This window comes from Xenopus tropicalis, chromosome 7 (assembly GCF_000004195.4).
Source record: "Xenopus tropicalis strain Nigerian chromosome 7, UCB_Xtro_10.0, whole genome shotgun sequence".
In the NCBI taxonomy this organism is placed as follows: domain Eukaryota; kingdom Metazoa; phylum Chordata; class Amphibia; order Anura; family Pipidae; genus Xenopus; species Xenopus tropicalis.
The window spans coordinates 55,067,076-55,091,913 of record NC_030683.2 but is presented as its reverse complement, the minus strand read 5'-3'; the positions used below and the strand labels follow the sequence as shown (position 1 = coordinate 55,091,913).

Here is a 24,838-nt window from a genome sequence, read left to right as displayed (position 1 = left end):
CTAAAGGAGTTGTGTCACACAATCAGAGATTATTTGGTATGGGTAAGCCTTGTAGTTCAAATCAGTGGTTCCTTGTACTGCCACCATAATAGCTTTGTTAATGGCATAACCTGAGATTAAGGTCCCAAGGTGGTCCATTTTCTCTCCTAGGTGAAGGAACAGGTAGGGGGAGTTTTATGCGTATGGTGCATATTCTCGGCAAGTGTTTTTCAACTTGCTGAAAATATGCGCCATACACTACGTGTGACACAAGCAGGTATAGCTTGTCAATATTTCTGGGCTCTCTGCCAAAAGCTACTTTTTAATTAAGTTTGTATCTTTTTTAGTGTTCAGTGAGGAGATAAAAGGGAAATGAGGGACTTTTCAGTAAGAATCCGGGACTGGGGGCTGAGATGTTAATAGAGGGACTGTCCTGTGAAAATCAGGACAGTTTGGAGGTATTACCCAGTGGCAATAAAAATAAAACTTAATAATAGTCAATTGGTAGAGACTTAGTAATTTACTCTACTGAATCGCCAAAGGAGACTGAGAGTTGCAGTTGCACCTAATATGAAAGGCTTGTATACAGGCACTGTCTCCCTGCAGCAAGGGAAGAAAGTTCTGACTATATAACAAGACTACCCAATTTCCCCCCAGTATGCTTATTAGCCACCCATCCCATATCAAGCTAAAGCCAAGCAGTACAGACCAAAAACAGGGTTAAGTACCCTAAAAGCTCTCTTACAACAAGACAGGTTGGCACACATACACCAACTATCTCCAGCATGACTCCCCACCTTGCTTACACAACCCAATACCTTTTTGACAATTAAAAAAAAAGCCAGAAATAATCCCACACCTCTGAAAATTAAAAAAATATACTGTATGTAAGTCATCATATAAAAATATACAAACCCCACAAACTTTACATATTTTATGTCTTAACAACACTTATTCATAGGCATATATATGCCCAAGCACTGTGGCACAATAGATATAATGCAAATTCTAAGAATAATTATGGAGAAAGTCTTATTTTCACATAAACATTGGACTAGAGTATGAATAGCAGCACACTTATTGTTGAGTAACATTCAGGGTCGGACTGGGGGTGCAGGGACTACTGGGGCTCCCGCCCTCACTGGGAGGGAGCGGGGAGTCTTGCTAATTATGCACATGCATAGTAAATAAGGTGGGCGCCCACAATTGGCTGGATGCCCCAGTGCACTGTTGGGAGAGAGGAGGTGTGCCTAAGTTTGGAGCCAAAAATCAGGGGAGGGTCCATCAGTTTATAAAGGGAGCCCGTGTTGTTTTGCCAGCACTTGAGAGATAGAGAGAGAGATAGAGACACCTGAACCATGAGTGATTTCCCAGCAACTGTACTTTGTCTGGAATTTGAGTTTCAGACTCTGCTGCTGGTGACTGGTAATCTCCGGTGTGTGTCCCCTGTGTGAGGACAGGTGTTGATTGTGTGCCTGGGGAAACTAAAGAGCTCTGTGGAAGGGACTTGGTCAGGACTTAAAGGACATGTAAACCCCACACACAAAAATTTAATCAGTGAACAGCCTCTTTGAAATATTTCAATACCTGCCACTCTGGTTGTCCAGAGGTTAATAGTAAGACTGCAACATCCCCTTAATCACTTAGATTTCCTTCTACTCCTGTAACCCACTCGCCCCCCTCCCTCGGGAATTTGCTTTGGTTGTTGGCTTGTGGCCATGCTCAGTTGTTCTTAGATCAGATTACTAAACACACCTCCCAGTCTAGCAGCCAGTGAAGAGATGGCATTGCTGGTTCCCATAGAAACTCAGCTCTAGCTGCCTGCTTCAATTTTTTTCTCCCAACAACTCTCCTGAGCTCAGCTCAAACAAAGCAGAACTTTTATGAGACAGTTGTGCCTGTGTGAGGCTGTATTCTTGATGAAATGTATGCTGAATAAGGGTCTGTGTGTGTGTATTCTGTTTGCAGATTTAAATGTGTCCAATTATGTATCAGAGGAAAAATGGCCACTGGTTGAAAGCTGCTATAGGAAAATGTGATGGTGCTAGCAAGCAGAGGGAATATATGCAGTACAAATTATGCCATTTGGGTTGGGGAGACGTGCCCAACAGATATACATTGTAGGCAAATGTAGGCTTTACATGTCCTTTAACTGAACAAGGGTGTTTACTCCAGGAGGGGAGTGTGGGACTGCGTTCTGGGAGAGACTGAGCCAGTAGTTGGCTAAAACCACACAGGTTTTCCATAGCAAGGTTATGGTATTTGCATCCTACAGTTATGGCTTTATTTCAACTGTTATATAAAGTTTATCTTTACTGCACAACTGTGTGTGATTATTTTGCTAGTGGAATCCCCCTGAGTGTCCACTAAGTGGAGGCACTGCGATGTAAATCCCAGTTCCCGGTATCCTTATGCAGGAAAAATCAGAGATCTTCTGAACTAAGCAAGTAAATACAGCCCAGAGAAGTGAATGTAACACTATTTCTGCAGAGTGTGCCAAGAAAGGGTTACAATTACTATACAAATCTGTCAAGTATTTTACACATTAAACCCCAGTCTTGTTTATTAAATTGTGCTCCACAGGATACCCCCATATCAGCAGCCAGTTATGTAATTATTTGTTAGAACATACAGTGCAATCAGCTAGTGCTTTATAGGATTATTGTAACAAATTGATTTACCTTTGGCAGATTGTAGACCTGCTTTTATAAAGTGTGCTGCTGGATGAAAGTAGACACTCAAATCAAAATTTGGGTCATCAAATGCTTCTATCCCATAGTAATCAATGTTGAGGTCTCTGTAAAATTCTGGTCCAGTGTTGATTTGATACTTCCCAGAGGCAGCGTTCAGAACATGAGTGATACCTAATGCACGCAGAGCAGCTTTATCTCTAGCTGTAAACCTGAGCAAAGAATATGTTGCACAGATTATGGTTAAAGAGATTATTTAAACCATTTTTTAATGTTGATCCAAACAAAGTCAGCCATCACAGGTTTTTTTCTCCACTTTCTATTCTGCTTTTCTGTACACTGAGGGGCATATTTATTAACATTGTAGACAAACTTTACCGGTGATATTGCCCATAGTAACCAATCAAATCTTTTCTTTTGTTGGTGACCAAATCTAATTGCTAATTGGTTGCTATGGGAAACATCACCAGTGATGTTTGTCTCCGATGTTAATGAATATGCTGACTGTGCTGTTCAATTATTGGAGGATTCTTGAAGTACAGTTATAGGATCTACTATCCAGAATGCCTGGACTTGGGATTTTCTGGATAAGGAATCACCATACCTTAAGTCTATTAGGAAACATTCAAAATTTGTTTTGCATAGACCCTTTGAATATTAAAGACAGACTACGTGGAGTGCTATTGGGTGTTTCCTCTAGCTGAAATATGCCAGCAGTAAAAATGTGTGCAATAGGCCTTCATAAGCATTCTTTTAATGCTTAATTAGTAATAGATTAGATGCAACATGCAAACTGTTGTAGTTTATAAATGCAGTAGAATGTAAATGGCAAATGTATTCACTGCTAAATGAATTGAAATGTAATCTTTACCTCAATAAAATATTGCAATACAAATGCAGTTATTTCGAAATAGTTACACTTTTAAAGTATAAATAGTTGTCCAAGTCCATCTATATGTTCTTGGAAGGAAGGCTAAATGCGGCTTTTGCACTTGCAATCAATATATCAGGAGTGAATAAATGAGCCCTGAGATTGACCGATTTCATAGTTTTCTGTTTAAAATGTTTTAACCAAGCTGTTTTACAAGATCATAGTGAAATATTAATAAAATCCTTTGTCCACCATAAAATGTGCCAGGATTTTACACTTGGATTGGATCATTCTGAAATATGCCACAGTAAGGCTGAAATCTTGCTGTGTATGAATACCTTATGAAAAGAAAAATGTGGTTGTCATAAAAAAGAGGTTATGGGAAATATTTATAAAACTGGCAATAAAGTAAACTTTTAGTTTTTCATAAGTCCTGTGAGTGCGGCTTCCGTTTTTTTCCCTATATATATATATATATATATATTAAGCACAAACAAACTGCACCTGCACTCACAGGACTTGTATGAAGCAAAAAAATGTTGTTTAATTCAATGTTTGGCTTAGACTCAAGCCGTCTTCAGGACACACAATTAGGGGCACATTTACTAAGACACGAATTCAAATCCGAATTGGAAAAATCCGATTGGAAAACGAACATTTTGCGACTTTTTTGTATTTTCTCTGTGATTTTTTCGACTTTTTCGGAAATTGTCGCGACTTTTTCGTTACCAATACGATTTGCGCGAAAAAACGCAAGTTTTTCATAGCCATTACGATTCGCTCGTATCTTGTCGCAACTTTTTTGTATTGAGCGCTCGTAAGCGGCAGGCGAAACTTTCAGACTTAGCATGATTTTGGAAGCCTCCCATAGGACTCAATGGCATCCTGCAGCTCCAACCTGGCCCAAGTAAATTCACCATACTGAAGCTTGAATGAATCCGAATCTTTCGTACTTGGCACGAAGGCTACGAAAAAGTTGCGACAAAATCCGAGCGCATCGTAACGGCTACGAAAAACTCGCGTTTTTTCGCGCAAATCGTATTGGTAACGAAAAAGTCGCGAAAATTTTCCGAAAAAAATCGCCAAATACCGATCATTACGAAAAAAACGCAATCGGACGCATTCGGCCGGTTCGTGAGTAAGTAAATGGGCCCCTTTGCTTCTGAACACTGAATATTCAGTTTTAAATTTAAACCAAATGTTACACTTTTTGTATTAATTTGTGTATATATACACAAATTAACACAAAAAGTGTAATATTTGGTTTAAATTTAAATATTCAGTGTTCTAATACCAGTACTCCTGCTTGGTGTAACTTTTAACTGTAAAAGCTCTAGGAGCACTGTTTAAAATTGTGTGTAAAGTGTGTTTATATAATTTGACTGAAATTTATGCAAAAATGAAGTGCATGGAAAAATTGCTTAAATCTGACACACATGCACAGAACTTGGGGGGATAAGAGGGTAACATTATAGGGGCTATTGCAAAAATCTAAATTTTATATAAGCTTTATCTCATGGAAATAAGAAACTTTCTAAATATAATTAATTAGAATTTCTATACTGTTTCTGAAGGAACCAAGTTTATCTTCTTTATTCCCCTCTGACTCCTGTATAAAGAGAGACAGATTGCTCAGTCAGATTTCAATTAACAGTTAGGTCTCATATGTCAGTAAGGAGGGTTCCTTTACCTAAAATAAGCAATACATTTCATTATTTTATTTCATTATTTTAAAATAGTTGTCTATAACACAAATCCTTACTCTCTACATGAAGGATTTGCACTAGCTAGCTTCGCATTAGTGCAAATACATCTTCTAGGCAAAGGCATTCCTCCAAAATTCTTAGTAGATCTTTCAGTAGAGATGTAGCGAACTGTTCGCCGGAGAACTAATTCGCACGAAAATCGGGTGTTCGCAAGTTCGCGAACTTTTAGCAAAGTTCGCAATTTTGGGTTCGCCTTAGCTGGAGCCAAATTTTGACCTCTCACCCCAGAGCCAGCAGATACATGGCAGCCAATCAGGCAGCTCTCCCTCCTGGACCACCCCCGGACCACTCCCTTCCATATATAAACCGAAGCCCAGCAGCCATTTTACATTCTGCCTGTGTGTGCTTGATGAGTTAGCATAGGGAGAGAGCTGTGCAGGGGTTTGAGGGACAGTTTAGGTAGCTTTGCTGACTAGTAATCTACTTTCTACTGCTCTGTATGTAGCTGCTGGGGACAGCTGTCCTGCTGATCTCATCTGCTGTAACCCAATAGTCCTTGTAAGGACTGCTTTTATTTTCTGATTACTGTTACTCTTCTTTTCATTGTGTACTGCAGCTCCGTCTGTGTGTGTTTGCTACTGTAATTTATAGAGCCCAGTGCTATTAGTCTAGCTGTGTTGGGGACTGGTGTGCTGCTCCTAGTAGTTCACCCCCAGCACCAACCAGGAATTTAAGTTACTGTTCTTTAATGTGTCCAGTGCTGTTTGCTGTCGCTGAGCGATGTTTTTCCACCAGCAATAATATATTCCGTATCCACTACTGCGGCGTTTTGTCTTTGCGTGTGAACCGGCTGTAACCTTTACACGACTTGATTGGCATGTAGACGCCGGACATTTTAAAGCAGTTTATTACACAAGTTTAGAAATGTAGTGTGATTTCTGCCCTTTACAGCACAAAATGCAACGCTGTGTCAACAACGTATTTTTCAGAGACATTTTTGCCCTTGATCCCCCTCCTGCATGTCACTGTCCAGGTCGTGGCACCCTTTAAACAACTTTAAAATCAGTTTTCTGGCCAGAAATGGCTTTTCTAGTTTTTAAAGTTCGCCTTCCCATTGAAGTCTATGGGGTTCGCAAAGTCCGCAAAAGTTCGCACTTTTTGGCAGAAGTTCGCGAACGGGTTCGCGAACTTTTTTTGTGAGGTTCGCTACATCTCTATCTTTCAGTCACAATCTTACTCTGACTTCCTCATGAAGAGAGACAAATTGCTCCAAGGTGAATAGTGAAGATTAACTTGATTATTTAGATACAATACAGAATTTATAAACAATATATGTAATGTTATTCAAGATGCAGTGTTATACTGTGTATTACATTTCAACAGAAGATGCTTTTCACTTTCCACTCCCTAACAGTGCAAGCATTACATGGGGCTTTGTCTTTCAGGTGGGCCTTTGATTTAGGATGTAGGGTTAATGGCTCTGAGGCCTTTCACTAACTTGGGCTCCAGTGGTACAATAATTGACAGTTTATGCTGAATCATAAAATAGTCTATTTGATGTTACAACCAGCAATAGTGCTTACGTACTGTTCTGTGAACTAGTTCACAGCTAGAAGGGTTACTGACAGTGGTGCTCTTAGTGCTCAGCAGATACATCTGTCCATGAATATGGCAGCTTGAGGACAAACAATGGGGAGTGACACCCTGGGGTATAAACTATTCTGCCCTCCTTGCTGGAGCCTCTGACTACCTGAGCCTAACTCTCACTTTTACAGCAATAACATAACCTTACTTTTCACTTCTCCTAATTAGACCTTCAACATCAGGCTCTTCAGCACGGACTACTCTTTCCAGCAAATAGGGTCCAAAGAGACAAAACCACATGGTGACTCCCCTTTTAAAGACGAAGCACACCCCTGACCAATACAAAACATATAGGGGAACCTCTAACCTGCAAAAAGAAGCAGCTCCCCCTTCCTACTTTTAGGGTTAGAATTATCAACGTGTGAGCTTACCACTGTTTTCTAATGGTTTCTATGGAATTTTTAGAGGCATATTTATCACATGGTGAGCTCTACCTAACTTTCACCCATTGATAAATATGTCTCTAAAAATCTCATAGAAATAAATAGGGAGCGGAGGAATTTTACTTGTGTAAGCTCTAATTTCACACCTTGATAAATCTGCCCCATTAACAAGTCCAGCCCCTTGATGATTAACCCTTCTAGGCTTGTTTTTAGAAAGTTTCTCATTTCCGTGAGATGTTAAATTTTAATTTACAAAACAAGCTTTTATATCAGTCTTTAGATTTGTATGCTGCTGACATAAAAAAATTAACCTCTGAACTACCTCTTGTGATTCCCACTGACTTCCAGGGTTACCGTGCAAAAGTAAGGGTGGGAGTAAGATTGTAAGCAGGGCAGGGACCTCCATCCTCTTGTGTCCTCGACTCTTAACTTATTGCAGCTGTATTTATCTTGTATTTATTGTTATACTTTGTATTTATCTATTATTATCTTATTAACACTCTGTTTGTATTAATGTATTCTACTGTACAGCGCTGTGTACATAAGTAGAGCTTTATAAATAAAGATATACATACATACATACATAATTTGGCGCCCAGTATACCAGGATGTGCTTCACTATTGCAAATTTTTAACTGTAGCTGTATACAGCATGCAGCATCTTACTATAGCAGTAGGTTTTTTTATTCATATTAATATTAATTAATTAAATTAATTAATTATTAAGTCAATTAATATTAACAGCTTAATAGATGACTCAAAGGAAAATTATATCATAATTACTTTGATTTTTGTTCCCTTGACAACGTCTTGTAAGCAATTGCTGGTGTATGTCCTTGCCTCATTGCTTCCACTAGAATCACCCTAACAAAGGTTTAAAAACCCAACCCCACCACCAATGCAGGGTGACAACCTTTAAGAAAATTACCGGAAAAGGAACATGGAGATGTCCAGGAAATGAAAATTATGATAAATATGATAGCGTTTTTCTTTTTCCCTGTGCAACTCCATTTCAGCATTGACTGGGACATACCAACATTTCAAAAACAGAAGTATCGCAAAATGTAACCTTACATTCCAGAAAAACACAAAGAGAATCAAAACCTCCAAAGGAGAACATAAAGAGAAATTTCAGGTACAGAATCTGTGAACTCCAGAATTATCACATAAAATAAAATAAAATAGGAGAGGAACAAAAAGTATGAATAACCAGAGGAAGAGAAAAATCAATAATCCTTGTTAAAAGAAGAGTTCACACAAAAGTAATGAAGTGAGTATAGAACCAGCCTGGCACTCTCACTAACCTACTTACTCCCGCTACTTATCGAAAATCATATAATAAATACATGCCCAGAGAAAGATGCTATTTAGAATATTGTATTCAAGTCATGTACCAGAAGTATCTTTGACTGTATGTTTCTTTCCTCTGTTATATATTTTCTTGCAGGTGTTCTGCTACCAGTACTGCTACTTACAGGGGTATCACACTGCCTCCACCGTGTTTTACAGATGATGTGGTATGCTTTGGATAATGAGCTGTTCCACGCCTTCTCCATACTTTTTCCTTGCCATCATTCTGGTATAGGTTGATCTTGTTTTCATCTGTTCAAAGAATGTTTTTCCAGAAATGTGCTGGTTTTTTTAGATGTTCTTTAGCAAAGTCCAATCTAGCCTTTATATTCTTGTGGCGTATAAGAAGCTTGCCCCTTGCAATGCACCCTCTGTATTTACTTTCATGCAGTCTTCTCTATATGGTAGACTTGGATATCGATATGCCTACCCCCTGGAGAGTGTTGTTCACTTGGTTGGCTGCTGTGAAGAGGTTTCTCTTCACTGTGGAAATGATTCTATGATCATCCACCACTGTTGTTTTCCGTGGACGTCCAGGTCTTTTTGCGTTGCGTTTGAGTTCACCAGTGCTTGCTTTCTTTCTCAGGATGTACAAAACTGTAGATTTTGCCAATCCTAATATTGTAGCAATTTCTCGGATGAGTTTTTTCTGTTTTCGCAGCTTAAGGATGGCTTCTTTCACCTGCATGAAGAGCTCCTTTGACTGCATGTTGTCTGTTCACAGCAAAATCTTCCACTTGCAAACAAAAGGCCTGGAGTAGATTTGAGGTGTGGTATCTGCTTAATTGATAATGACATAACAACGGACTTGCCAACACCTGCCCATGAAATAGCCTTTGAGTCAATTGTCCAATTATTTTTGAGCCCTTGAAATGAAGGGATTCTGTTGAAAAAAATGCTTTAGTGGCCTTACATTTTTATGCAATAGTTTTGTTCACTGAATTAAAGCTTAAAGTCTGCACTTCAACTGCATCTGAGTTGGTTTATTTAAAATTCATTGCGGTAATGTACAGAACCAAAATTAGAAAAAAGTTGTCTCTGTCCAAATATTATGGACCTAACTGTATAAGTTAGGTTAATTACTCCTTTTTAAAAGAGTGAATGCAGCATACCTCATGACTCAAATTAGTAGAGATTGCAGCACACCCATTCTGTTATAATCAAAAGTACCTTTATTTCACTTATGGCACAGCAAGGTTTCAGACCTTCTGGTTCTTTTTTTCAATCTGACACGTTATTGTTGTAAACACTCACAGCTTCCTTATATACTTTATATAACAATGCCCTCTAGTGGTTATTACACAATTGAACATAATATATTGAAAATACATATACCAGGGTTCTACTAATCCTCTTAGTACAGCACTTTACATATAACTTCATAATTTACAGTAAAAGAGGGCCCTACTTGGCTTTATTACTCCACTTGTGTCAGAAGACTCTTTGGTGGGCACTAAGAATAAAAACAAGAATTAAAATCCAGTAAAACCAACCAAAGCCAAAACTATATCAGTTGACTTAATTCATACTTTTTGTTCAGGTCCCCAGGCATTTAAGTCCCTAATCTCCTTATCTATCCTGCTTCACATTTAAATAACTGTGTAACCAAATCCCCACCTCTTCTAGGTTTTGGAATCTGTTGTAATACTTGAAATCTTAAAGTAGAACTAAACCCTTCTGTGGATAAAAGGCCCAATAGACTGCCCTCAGTTGCCCTGCTCCCTTCCTATAGCGTCTATTAGGTAGAAAAGTGTCTTTGTTTAGAAAGCAGCTGCGTTCATAGGCGCCATCTTTTGGATCTTCGGATCCTCTTCTTTCCCTTTGCCAATGGACAGAGCTTTCTGGTACATGCCAAGTTGGAGCTAGTCCAGGAAAGCCAGAAAGCTCAGTGTTGTTGAACTTGCCAAACAAAATCTGAAGACCTAGAAGATGGCGTCTGTGAAGTATGCTGCACTCTTATGCATCTGTAGGTTAACTTTCCAGACAGGAATACTTTTGCATCTAATAGACACTGTGGGAAAGGAGCTAGGGAGGTGGCCAATTGAGGGCAGTCTATGGGGTCTTTTGCCTAAGGGGGGTTTAGTTCTTCTTTAACTGTGCTACCATGTGACCTGCTTCTACAAAATGACTTGCTACTGGGCTTTGCATTCCTTCATATATCTTAATTATGTTCTCTGATTCTGTACTTCACTTGTCTTTTAGTCTGGTCTACATACATAAGCCCACATGAGCATTTTATCACATACACAACATGAATTGATAAGCATGTATGATATCCTTTTATTTTAATCACAGAACCCTTATGTGGATGGTACACTATATCCCCTTTTACATAGCTGTTGGAAGGTCTACAAGACAAGGGAAAGTACCATTTTTGTACTACATAATGTGCCCTACCGTAACGTTCTCCCCGGCACAAATCAATCTATCACTAATCTATCTCTCAAAGATTGTGCTTTTTTATATTAAATCAGTGGTGCTCTCTGGAATGCTGCCACCCCAGAACATTCAACTTTCAAATAGCCCAATGTTTATAGACTTTCTTACCAATCTGTCTAGATAGACTATTATAACCACTAACAAATGCCAGTCTGTTACTTTTTAGGACCTTCCTTGGATTTCCTGTTAAAAAATGTATTCATCATTTCATCCAGGGTGTTTTTATCCGTTAGAGGGCAATGTTATATAAGGTATATAAGCTCTGAGTGTTTAAAATAATACTTTGTCAGCTTGAAAAAGATGGTTTTATTATAAAGAAATGGGAGTGCTGCAAACTCTACTAATTCAGGTGGATACTATCCACATCTTTGTCATTCAAAAATGGGTCAAGCACAGCGCAGAGACTCCTCTGATGCCACTGAATGCTTCTGTGGATGCGCATGTTGAATTTTGTCTGGAGAATCAGAAAACCAGTGGAATGACCTATAGCGATGGAAGACTGGAGGAGGGAGTCCAAAATCAGGTAACTCCTTGGGAAAATAGGCGGAAAAAGATGCCAATGAAATGCTTCTGTACATGTGCACATTGAATTTTGTCTGGAGAAATCAGAAAACCAGTGGAATGACCTATAGTGATGGAAGATTGGGGAGGGAGTCCGAAATCAGGTAATTTCTGGGGAAAAAAGGGGGAATGGTATGCCAGCCAGGCATCCAGGGGTATAACTCAAAGATAAATTCTGAAACTAGCTCTCATTACCATATACCCGTGACCTCCAGCCACAACTGATTTGTATAGACTTAAAGGACCTACATGTCAAATGATAATAGCAGAAATATGCCCCTGAAAGCAAGCTTAAAGGGGATGTTCACCTGCAGACAGTAGTCGGAATTTGAACAGCCCCATGAAAAAAAAAATTAAATCATCTTATTATTTTGAATGTTTAGTTTTGAAGCTACAGACCATATAAGCTGTGGATCAATGCTGCTAAAACTCTTAACTTCTCTGATCTCTTTGTAATGGATTTCCAACCAGGACTGCTGAATAAGAAAGTTCACACTGGCACTGTGCATGCTTACCATCTCCTGATTCATTTGCATATTTTTGATACCATTGGCTGGCAAGATTTAGACAATCAGATCAATGAAATGTAAATAAAGAAGGAGAGAGAAGACAGCACCAGGTCATGTTAGGGTAGTCTGCTAATTGGTGTTGGTAATCCATCCCCAAGAGAGAGCGGAGAACAGAGCAGAGAGAGTTTTAGCAGCGCTGATCCTCAGTTTATATTGTCTGTAGCCTCAAATAATAAAGAAAAAAATGTTTCTTCTGACACGGGCTCTTCAAATTCAGACTATTGTCTGAAGGAGAACATTCCTTTAAGCATAGGCTACCCATGATGCATGTAAACATGCTTAGCATTTGTTAACACAGCATGGTTGATAACTGTTGCATACTCCAAAAACACCCACCCGCTAATCAGGAATTGGCTGCTGCATTTAAGCAAGTGTGCACTAGATATATACACCGACTGGTGTATTAAAACCAGTATTAGCTACTGCATTTAAGCAAATGTATTAACAATTTAAGCCAGTAATAGCTTCTGTATTTAAGCAAGTATATAATGGGTAGATGAAGCTTGAGTGTTGTATTTACACCAGTATTTGCCACTGCATTTAAGCAAATGTATACCACACATACAAGTATATAATACACAATATAGGAACTCGTGGGTTAAATTCCCTTATTGGCCCAGGAAGTCCTGGTTAGTGATACCTATGTCCTTTGGAAGGGAAGTATCGTCTATTGGCCCAAGGGTGTTATGACAAGTTCATGTCCTTAGTTAATGAAATGGGAAGGAACTCATTCCTCTTCCTTTTTGGACTGGAAAGCCTGGAGCATATTATCCCAGTAAAGAAACTGTGTCCTAAGGGAACCAGCTCTTAGTGAATCAGGGAGACCTAATAAAAAAGGTATTAGTGACAATAAAGCTTATGCCATAGTAATCCTCAAAGGTGTAAGATAGTTAGGACGGATTAGAAAGAGCAGCACAGATTGCCTGGGAGATAGATATCCTAGGTCATACCTTGCCTAAGAGGCTTCTAATGGAGGAGATTTAGACAACTAGCAGGTATCTATCTCTACAGGTCAACTTAACTTTCTTTGCTGGTAGTTGTCCCTATGTAACCTGAATTTCACTACATCTCAAACTGCCGATTAGGGATCACAATTCTGCTGGAATTCTGGGAGGGGCGTGTTGCATTCTGGTTAAAAAAACATGGCAACTTACATCCAAAAATAAATTTTGCACATTGCACTTTAACAATTTAAAGGTAATCTTAAAACAGCCTTCTCTACTTTTGAGCTAGCAAATTAATGGTAATTTTTTTTACCTTTTACATCAACAGCAAGACAGACTTTGGAGGATGGCAAGTGGCTTTGAACCCTAAATTCTTCCATTCAAAGAAAAAAAAAGTATGCCCCAATATTTGGGAAAAAGAAAAGAAGGCCATAAACTGCAGACCCTAACTAATTATCTTGTGGCCATAGAGCTGTTTGCTCACCCCACACCACCAGGCTGACAGCAATCCACCCCTGATACTTCAAAAACCATAAATGGTTCCCCTGTACCTCAATGAGCACCTTAACTAACTGCCACCTCACTCTCAAAACAATAAACATCACAGGGGTGTAGGGGGCACATACAGCACTGCCTGGCTGGTAAGGAACATGAGTGGGGGAACCAGAATTTGCCACCTGATATACTGTAAGCTGGCTGGGGAGTACACATGGATCTAAAACAACCAAGTAATATTAGCCATAGCACCACAATGTAAGGTTACCAGATTTTCAGAGCCTTCAAAAATAGTTGTGTGCTGCTGCAAAAATATTAAGCCAGGCCCATTTTTGTTCCCACCCCTGACAAACCTTCCTCCCTATTTTACAGACATGCCTTCAGATTGCAAAGCTGCAATCCTGTACTCACTCCCTCTTACCAATTTTCTGAGTAGCTCTACTCTACCTCAGTCTGTAGGTTTGCGCTTCTCAATACTATGTTCAATGTTGGGGCTAAAGAATCTGTGCAGGGTCCAAAATCAGCCTCTTTCAGATTCTTCAATGCCAAAGCTCTGCTTTGAATTGTAATTTAAGAAATGAATGCCTACAGACCAAAATAGCTTATTCTTACAGATCGCCAGTGTCACCAGTGCTAGATTCAAATACCAGAGACATTTCCCAGGGCAGTTTTTCCGAGGAAAAGTTTCTTAAACGGGGCAGATGGGAACCTTGCCATCCCTACCAGCTCTACCCGATTCAGAATGTGAAGCACTAAGGACTTCATACAAATGATGTAATATGCTTGAGTGGATTAAAGATTTCCAAGGACCAAGGCCCTAGTCCCTAGGACACCATATTGGAACGCCTAATGTTTTCACAAAACTAAAAAGAAAATTTGCTTCCAAAGTGATGAAAAAAAGAATCAGAAGGACAAAAATATGCTGGATTTTGGGTGGGGCTGGGCTTTTGAATCTTTGGGGAAAGTTGGACAGGTAAAAGTACAATTTTTAAATTAATAAAGAAGTTTTTTTTTTGATAAGGGAAAAATTAAGAAATAAGCAAAATACCATTTTCATAAGGGAAGAATTAGAAATTAAGCAAAACACCACTGTGTAAGTACAGCAGACAACCAGTTTCATAAGTGTTTTAGAATAGTAAATGTTAGTTATTCCAAAAACTAACCCTCAGTCTGTAGCCCTTAAACCACTGCCTTGGCTTGCCTATGGTAGCACCCTTCACAGTTTAACCTATGAAACAATTAAATGGAAAGCTAGCTCGCTCACTTTAAAATGTTTATTTGCCTTTAAAATGTGTCAAATCTTATTACTCCCTGTCATCTTACGCATCTCCGAGGTAGAGTCTTGGCCACACTTGATTGACATGACCAGTGGATCCTCTGTGGCACCAAAGAACGCGCTGAAGGTCAGAAACAGGTAATGGTTCATAGTGGGATTGATGGACTGCCATTCTGAAATAAAAAAAAAAAAACAATTTAAATTTGCTAATGGATGTAGTCTTGCTTAACTTTAACATATATAACATTCATATATAATTATATAACATATAATTGTTTAATAATATTTAAATGTGAAAATAAAAGGAAAAATTGCTCAGCAGAGCACTCTGAACAATTTTACATTAAGTTGTGTGGGTGGTTACATTATATTTAAAGTTATTGATTTCAGTTTTGTGTTTCAGTTTTGTTTAAGTTTAAGCTTTAAGTATACCAAAAAAGTGCCTTAATAATATTTGAAACTCTGAAATAGATACTTCAAGCAAAAGTTATCAATAATATCATGATGACCTTAAAATAGAGAATAAAAAGGTGTTTGGCTATGATTTATTCCTTTATTTAGAGGGAAAAGGGGTAGTGGTTGGTTGGTTCTATGATACTTTAAATTGAAAAGAAAATAATGTTCTGTACTGTGGTAAAAACAATCCCCGTCCAAAACGAGGAGGTCCCACAGTTGGAGAGAGGGACTGTCCAGAGAGAATATGAGAAGGTGAGAAGACACCATTGTCTATTTGGCTTGGGGAAATTACTTCTGAAGTGGTAACTCGGTGAGAACCAAGTCTTTCTTTCTGTCTAGTAGCCAGGCAAACTAGCATAAGGACAGATTCTGTTGAACTCATTTTGAACTCATTTAATACAGCAGTTAACTATGGAGTCTGTAATACCCCTTCTCTATATATGGGTCAAGGGCATAGCTACAAAGGAAGCAGACCATGCCTTTGCAGGGGGCCCAAGAGGGTAGGGTGCCCAGTAAGGTCCTATTTACAGGGCAATATATTGTGGCAGAATTAGTTCATTTTACAATGTTTTGTGGCCCTAAACTGAACTTGCTGTGGGGCCCAGTAACATCTAGTTAGACCCTGATATGGTTGGTTCTCTGGTTCAGTGCTATGTCATCCTTGAGTTGCTCAGCTGTTACTAACTGCAACAGGATCTCTGAGTTTGCCATCAGCTACCCTATATGATACCCAGCTCTGAACTCATTCAATGTTAATTGTAGATCACGTTTGTTTTTTCCTGGTTCTGAATGTTACTCCTTTATTCTGGTTCCTGTCCTGTTCATTCATTTTCTGATTTTGACCCCGCCCCCCCCCAAAAAAAATGGATTTGGATTGCCTTACATGACATTACAACAGTCCATGACTGTCAAAGGAGCCTCATCATCTTCTGTTCCAGCCACGTAATTGTTCTCTGATGAATTGTGATATGGGAATCCCTAAATTTGAGCTTTAAACCTAACAGCTTTTGTATTCTGCAAGAATCACTTTAAAGCATTTTAGGGCCATGGCCTGGCCTTATTCTATGATGACCACATCATTGTGCCTCTATGGATTCTTTAACTTGAGCCAGGGTAAGAGATGTGTGGAAGAATATTGTACTGTAAGCCTGTTCAAGAGCAGAAGGAAGCAGTTTCAAAGGAATAAAAGGAATCATTTTGGAAAATCTGTCAACTCTCATCAGAATAGTCATCATACTTAAATAATGAAGTCCAGGACTTTCCTCTGGGCAGATGTTGAATAAGCAGTAATTTCAGCTTGCATCCCCATAGAAGGCAATTAAACTTGTCTGGCAAGATCTATTGTACATAAAACGATGAAGACAAAGTATTGTTTTGTGCACGATATTCAAGTATATCATGCTTTATTATTCCCATTAGAAGCTTTTCTACTACATAGTAACATTGTGTGTCATTTTAAAAAAAAGACACACGTCTTTCAAGTTTAACCTTTTATGTCTATATAAAAACTGCCTAACTGCTAGTTGATCCAGTGGAAAGCAAAAAAACCTTCTGAAGCCTCTCTTTGCTTTAGAGGGGAAAAAATCCTTTTTGATTTTAAAATGGCAATCTGACCAGTCCCTGGATCAACTTGTACTAAGCGCTATTTCCAATAAGCCTGTATTTTCTTGCTTGCTAAGAATCCATCCAACCCCATCTTGAAGCTATCTAATGTGTCTGCTAGTACAGTGTCGGACTGTATATAGACACATTAAGAAGTGTATGAAAAATAGTTTGTAGAGTGGGCCCCTGCTATCCCAGTCCGACACTGTGCCAGTACAACTGATTCACTGAGAGGATTCCACAACTTCAGAGCCCTCACTGTAAAAAACCCTTTCTAAATATTAAGATGGAACTTCCTTTCTTCTAATCGGAATCGGAATGCTGGCAGGACCTGCTGGAAATTAAAACATTAAAAATAATTATATGATCCCCTTAAATATTTATATATACTGTATTTTTCATGTCCCCTCTTAAGCATCTCTTTTCCAGGGTAAAAAAACCTAATTTGGCCAGTCTCTTTTCATAACTGAGACTTTCAATGCCATTTTCCAGCTTAGTTGCCCTTCTTTGGACCCTCTATGATTCTATAATGTACCCTTTGAGCACTGGAGAGTATAACTGCACAGCATATTTTAGATAGGACTGTACCAGTGCTCTGTAAATTGTAATTCCTCCCGTGAATCTATACGCCTTTTAATACAGCTTAAAACCTTGTTTGGCCTTGTAGTTGCTGCCTGGCATTGCTTGCTACAGCCAAGTTTAAGCCAAGGTCCATCTTCACAATGATTCTTCCTAGTACAGTGAATCTCATCTGTCATTTAGTTTCCCAGATAGCTGGTTTGCCAAGATCCTGCTGCAAGGAGGCCATATCCTGGATGGAATTAATTGGGCTGAATATATTTTCTTCATCTGTGAACACTGATACATTACTTACAATAACCTTACTAGCCTTACTCATTAATGAACAAGTTAAACAAAAGTGGATCTAATACAGAACCTCTGCCCCTCACTACATCTCTTCCCTTGTGTCTCCGTACGTTCCTGGCCGACTCCTTTGTTCCTCGCAGAGCAACCGTTTGGTTGCGCCCCCCACTACTACTGCTGTTTCCCGCCTTAAACTTTTCTGCCTTGCTGCCCCTTACATCTGGAATGCCCTCCCCGATTTCCTCTGGAGAGAATCCTCCCTCAGTCTTTTTAAATCTAAACTTAAAGACTACCTTTTGGAGCACTCACCCAGCACCTGATCTGGGAACTGGCACTTATATTGTAGTGTCACCCACTGTGACCTACAGTACTTACATTTGCCCATTTGTGTCTGTTAGTTACCCCTCCCATATAGATTGTAAGCTCTACGGGGCAGGGACCTCGTTCATCTTGTTTCTGACTCTTATTGCAACTGTACCTTGTATTTATTTGTATTTATTGTTGTACTTTGTATTTATCCATTATCTTTAACCCCCTGTTTGTATTAATGTATTCTACTGTACAGTGCTGCGTACATAAGTAGCGCTTTATAAATAAAGATACTGTATACATACATACATACATACAGAACAGTGTGGGACCCCACATAGAACCTTACTCCAAGTATGTACCATTAACAACCAACCTCTGTACATGACCCTGCATTCAGTTCCCTATCCATGTGCAAACAAAGATCTTAGCTTAGAAAAGCAGTCATTTGTGAGTCACTGTATCAAAAGTCTTGGCAAAATCCAAACAGATCACATCTAGTGCAAGCCCCCTGCCCTGCTTCTTACTAACCTCATCCTCAACCTCAGTCTTTATTTTTATTAAATACATCTTCTGTCCCCCCTGACTTGTAGCTTTTATATGCCTTTTTAGGGTGGTTGTAATGATCCTACATTAACTTCATTCCTACATTAACAATAAATTGGTAACAGTAATAATTTAACATCATTTTTAATGACAACCATTTTTGCTCTGTATTATTAGCAGAAAACATAATGCCCCTCCCACAATGATAAGCCACATGTACTTTTACAATAAGCCTTGTCTACCAACACTTCCTGGTTTCACGCAAAGCCATTTTGCTATTTTCATCTACTGAACAGCTTGACATGCATACATTTATCAATGCATGTGGAGTGTAGGGACCCCAAAATTAATTTTCTTGGCTGGCAATTCAGCTTCTGCAAAGACAGCACCCTGCCTGTGTATAGTATGTTGTAATGCAGCACAACCTCAGCATATTCTATACTGACCCACATTATTTAATATATATTGTGCTCTCACTTTGCCTCAGTCTGCTACTGTTCTTTACCTTTTTTTTAATCTTTTTGTTTCTCCTATTTTCTATCTATACTATCTTTGATGCCACCACCTTCTTCATTTTCCTCCTTTCTATAAGAGGCCATACATGCACAGATTTGAGCTGCCTTTTTTTTTTTGTCGCATGGCGAATTTTTGCGTCCAATGACGAAACTTGGAAATTCACCACGAATCCATGCCTGGCAAAACATTTTGCTCATCACTAGTAGCAAGTTCTAATCTCACCCTTTGATAAAACTGCCCCTTGGACTCTAAACATTTGCATGTCTAACATTAAAGGAGAAGGAAAGGTAAAAACTAAGTAAGCTTTATCAGAAAGCTCTATGTAAATACAACCACAAGCACTCACAGAAACTCAGCACTGAGTTCTCTTTCAAAAGATACAGGACACGCAGCTCTCTCCTCTCTCCCCTCTCCTGCTCCCTCCTCCCTCAAGAATGCTAAGAACTCACTCCCCCCCTTAGGAATGTGGATCTGAGCCAATCAGCAGGAAGCTTCCTCATAGTTTTACAAACTGAGCATGTACACCGGTCTTGGTCTTGGTGCAGGAGTGAGGCATTACGAGAACTTTCTTTACAGAGCTCAGCGTTTTTTTTTTTCCTATGAGGCTTCTGATCATCTGAATGGGGGAAACATGTGGAGACTTAAAGGCACTATTGAGAAAACTGACGGTATGCCTGCAGCTTGAGATTAACTCTTTATTAGCCTTTCCTTTTCCTTAAAAGTCATTTCTGGGCACAAAACAACCATTTTTAGAAATTGACATCCATTATCTAAAATCAATGGTTGCAGAGAAAACTGGGCCATAAAATGCAACTCAACTGCATTAAAATGATGATTTTGTCACACATAACGAAACAAGGGCACTATCAGCTTTAATCGCTTAATGCACATGCTCCAGCAACTGCTTAGAGATCTATATACAGCCTGTCATTGGTTTGGCTAATTATCCAGTAGTATTTTGCTGGCTTGCTGTGATCAAGGTATCTGACATGGCAAAACAATACTATTCGGTTTATTTAATGTTTAAATGTTTTTTTAGTAGACTTATAGGGGCTGATTTACTAACCCACGAATCCGACCCGAATTGGAAAAGTTCCGACTTGAAAACGAACATTTTGCGACTTTTTCGTATGTTTTGCGATTTTTTCGGATTCTTTACGAATTTTTCGTTACCAATACGATTTTTGCGTAAAAACGCGAGTTTTTCGTATACATTACGAAAGTTGCGCATTTTTCGTAGCGTTAAAACTTACGCGAAAAGTTGCGCATTTTTCATAGCGTTAAGTTTTAACGCTACGAAAAATGCGCAACTTTTTACGCAACTTTCGTAATGTATACGAAAAACTCGCGTTTTTACGCAAAAATCGTATTGGTAACGAAAAATTCGTAAAGAATCCGAAAAAATCGCAAAACATACGAAAAAATCGCAAAATACCGATCATTACGAAAAAAACGCAATCGGACTCATTTCGACCCGTTCGTGGGTAAGTAAATCAGCCCCATAGTATAGTGATCCAAATTACAGAAAGATCCCTTATTGGGGAAAAACCCTAGGTCCTGAGCACTCTGGATAACAGGTCCCATACCTGTAATACTCATGTTAAACAGATTAGAACCATTGCCAATAGGAAACTAAAATATTACTATAATACTATTAACTAGGCAGCAATTCCCAATGCTTTAGAGCAGTGATCCCTAACCACTGGCTCTTATGTAACACGTTGCTCACCAACCCTTTGAATATTGCCCCCAGTGGCCTCAAAGCAGGTGCTTATTCTTAAATGTCTTGAAGGAAAGTTTTTAAAACATAAAAAACAGGTGTACTGCCAAACAGAGCCTCCTGTAGGCTGCCAGTCCACATTGGGGATACCAAATAGGCAAACATAGCCCTTATTGGGAACCCCAAGAAATATTTTTTATGCTTGTGTTGCTCCCCAACTCACTGGTAAAAAAAGGTTGGGGACCCCTGCATTAGTGGCTTCCCAAAGGCCCAAAGAAAACAAATTCTCCAATGCAGAACACAGACTGGGTCAACATATTTTAATGTCATTCATTATAGCCAGCAACTGGAAGAAACCCTCATTCCCACTATCAATATTAAAAGCCAAAAGATTGCATAAAGCCACCAAAGAACAACTCACCTATTCTCTCAAAAAGGATATGGGGGCATATGACAAAATATGGATCCTATAGCTAATGCAGGACAACAATGCCCAGCTTTCTTACACCTTACATCAGTGTTCCCCAACCAGGGGCTCATGAGCAACATATTGCCAACCCCTTGGATGTTGCTCCCAGGGGCCTCAAAGCAGGTGCTTATTTTTGAATTTCTGGCTAGGGGCAAGTTTTCGTTGCATAAAAACCAAGTATAATGCCAAACAGAGCCTTCTGTAGGCTGCCAGTCCACATATGGGTTATTAAGTAGCCAATTATAGCTCTTAGTGGCACCCCCAGGAACCCTTTTCATGCTTGTGTTGTTCTCCAACACTTTTTCTATTTAAATGTGGCTCATGGGTATAAAAGGTTGGGGATCCCTGCCTTATATGCATTAAATTGGATAAATCATCTAGCTGTATCTCCAGCTCTCTATTAGTATACCTCCTCCATATTTAACAAACATACACAGCAACCCATCTACTAACTTCCCAATGTTCAGATTATACAACCCAGCTGCCCTCTACTCAATATTTGCAGTATGATATTTTTATTTTGAAATCCTGCCAGTCATTTTGTAGGTTTTTTTTCCCTGTTATCACCTGTTTCTTATAGGGACAGCAGCTCATGTTCCTATATCTTTTATTTGGAAACATGAGTTAAATACTTCATAAAAAGCCAACCTTTTGTCCAAATTACTTATATGCTATTGTGACTCCAACACTTCGTTGACCCTTTTTGTTGTAGTCCAAGTGGTACAAAAATCCTCCAATGTGAACTGCAGGGGAATGCAAGAAATGCCCAAGGAAAGTTGTTAAAATGAAATGCTGTAATATGCAGATGTAAAGAATATGTATTTTGTAATTAGTGAGGATGGTGCAGGGAGAAATGTATTTTCTTCCTGTATAATACAGACATTTTTATAAAACAACTTTTAAAGGAGTAGTTCACCTTTAAAAATTTAGAGCCATTTTAGACCTGAGGGAACTAAACAAGTAACTAAAAGAAATACTTTACAGACTGAATCTGTTCAGTCCACCTTTAAATAGGTATTTAAATAGGTATTAAATCAGGTATTTATTTTTTATATTTTATAGTATAAAAATTATGTAGTTTTTTGTTCAGCAAATCTCTAGTTTGCCATTTCAGTTGTCTTGTAACTAAGAATAAATAATACAGAAAAAAAGTGTCTTTATCTCATTGCTAAGGTCTGTATATGAATACATACAATAAACAACAAATAAGCACTGAAACATGCAAACATTTAATGGTTCTAATTAGTCACAAAAATTCAAAAAGCAAACCATACTATACCAAACACCACAGGTTTCACTGCTAATTTGTTGTTTATTGTATGTTATCTTGTAGCTAAGGTCCAGTTTACCTCAGCAACTAGGCAGATGTTTCCATGAGAGACTGAAGAGATAAAGATAATTTGGCATGAATAGAAAGATAAGGAATAAAAAGTAACAGTAAAATTGTAGCCTTACAGTACAACAGTTTTTTTTGGCTGCATGGGGCAGTGACCCTATTATTTGATGTGAAATATGATAACTTTTTTATTTTTTATAGTTTTTAAAGTAAACGTACAGGTAACTTCACTTTAAATTTTTTCATACCTTCTTCATCCATGAATACTATTGATACAAATACATTTACAGGTAATATTAAACTTGATTTGTACCTTTAACCATGCCTATCTGAATTTAGAACACACCTGTTTCAATCCTTTTCTTCTGTTTCACTTTAATTTTCTCACTCTCAGCGTCTTGTGTTTTCCGTCTCATGCAAAGCTGATCCTTCTTCCTAATGTGTATACAGTAACTCAAGGATATATTTTTTAGAATCTATTTTTATAATTGTTAATTTTATCATATGATGTGCTAGGTGCCACATACAGGAAGCCTGAAAGAAGACCAAAAGTATAGGGTTACTTAGGATAGTGTTCCAAAGTCCAGGCCTAAAAAGCTATTTTTGATAGAGCATGACAGTGCAGTTTAAACTTTCACTGGCAGCAGAATTTCACACTTCATTTGGATTTCATTTGAATGGAGGCATAGCATCGAACTATCCTCCTACCTCAGACAGTCTTTTGCAAGAAGCGTAATAAGAAGAACATTTTAAATATTTGTATTAGTGTTGAGGTAGCTGGCATGGTGCACATCGTGATGAATCTCAGGAAACCAGTGAATTGGATGAATGCTTATGCAGACTCAACTAAATGTAACCATATATTAACTAGAGGACTGCTGTTTCCCAACTTCCTACTTGAGCTTTCCAATGTATAGTATCAGTCTGATGTATAGCATCTCTGATGAGTTCTGTAGTAACCTCTAAATTTGATGTATAACTAAGCAGGCTTAGGGGCACATTTACTAACCCACAAACGGGCCGAATGCGTCCGATTGCGTTTTTTTCGTAATGATCGGTAATTTTGCGATTTTTTCGGCGTCTTTACGATATTCCGAAAAACTCGCGTTTTTACGCAAAAATCGTAAAGACGCCGAAAAACTCGCGTTTTTACGAAAAAATCGTAAAGACGCCGAAAAAATCCCAAAAATACGAAAAAGTCACAAAATGTTCGTTTCCAATCGGAATTTTTCCAATTCGGATTTGAAATCGTGTCTTAGTAAATCAGCCCCTTAGTGTCAGAATTGCCCTTCAATACAATTCTTGCCTTGTGCACTTGCCCAGACATTGCATCCACAGTGCATGAACTTGGGTTGTGAATAGCCTGTCATGCCTGCATTTTGCCACTGCTTTATTCCTGTTCATGAATAATTTGGTGCACACATAGATGACCAGTGGAAGTAACATAACTGAAAGTGTTTCTGGGATGCAGTGCAAAGTTCTGTGTAACCTCTGAGAACTAGCTCATTTGATGAATACCTGAGCAGCATCCAATACATTCCTAGATGCAAATGTTGCTTCAGCTGAAAGAATCATCTGGCCACTTTAATCCCACCTGGATGTTGCCTTAGAACCTCTTCTGAGGGTCCCAGTCCATGCACATTGAAGTAATTAAAGGTTCCCTTACCCAAGAATAAAGCAATTGTTAAAAATGACAAAATCTTTGCCTTTATTGTGGGGAATAGGTTCACTTCCTCTGTATTTGTCTTGCTGTGTAAGTCTGAAAAGATTTGCTTTACGGCCCAGTAAAATCTTCTGTTCCTCTTCTACTACATTTTTATAAACATTCAGAATGTCATCTGATGTTGTTGAAACATTCATTACAAATTTGTAATTTTTAATAAGTTATTTGTATATTTTATTGTTATTAAAAGCAGTGTGTATCTGTCCTTTACTATTCTCTGCCCTGGTGGCTCTGACTTTTGAAACAATGTAACACAAGCTAGAAGCCAGCTGATTGACAGACCTGTCCTGCTGGAGGAGACCTTTGCAACATTGTTTAAAAAGCCACAACAAGCAACAACAAATGCTGGGTTCTATAGCAATTACATTTAAGAATAGCTTTTAAAGCACT

The 24,838-nt window shown here is 38.6% G+C and overlaps 1 protein-coding gene across 1 annotated transcript in view; it reads right to left on the bottom strand.

Annotated features, from left to right (window-relative positions):
- The window catches only part of LOC105947969 (dual specificity protein phosphatase 13), a 29,509-nt gene extending 6,352 nt beyond the window's left edge, over window positions 1-23,157 (bottom strand). Inside the window, exons 1-3 of the mRNA XM_012967573.2 lie at window positions 23,072-23,157; window positions 14,955-15,080; window positions 2,661-2,881 (exon numbers count right to left, since the gene is read on the bottom strand). Of these exons, the coding sequence (XP_012823027.1) occupies window positions 2,661-2,881; window positions 14,955-15,079 (346 nt within the window). The 5' untranslated portion in view covers window position 15,080; window positions 23,072-23,157. The remainder of the gene's footprint in view (window positions 1-2,660; window positions 2,882-14,954; window positions 15,081-23,071) is intronic.
- Window positions 23,158-24,838: the final 1,681 nt, after the last annotated feature.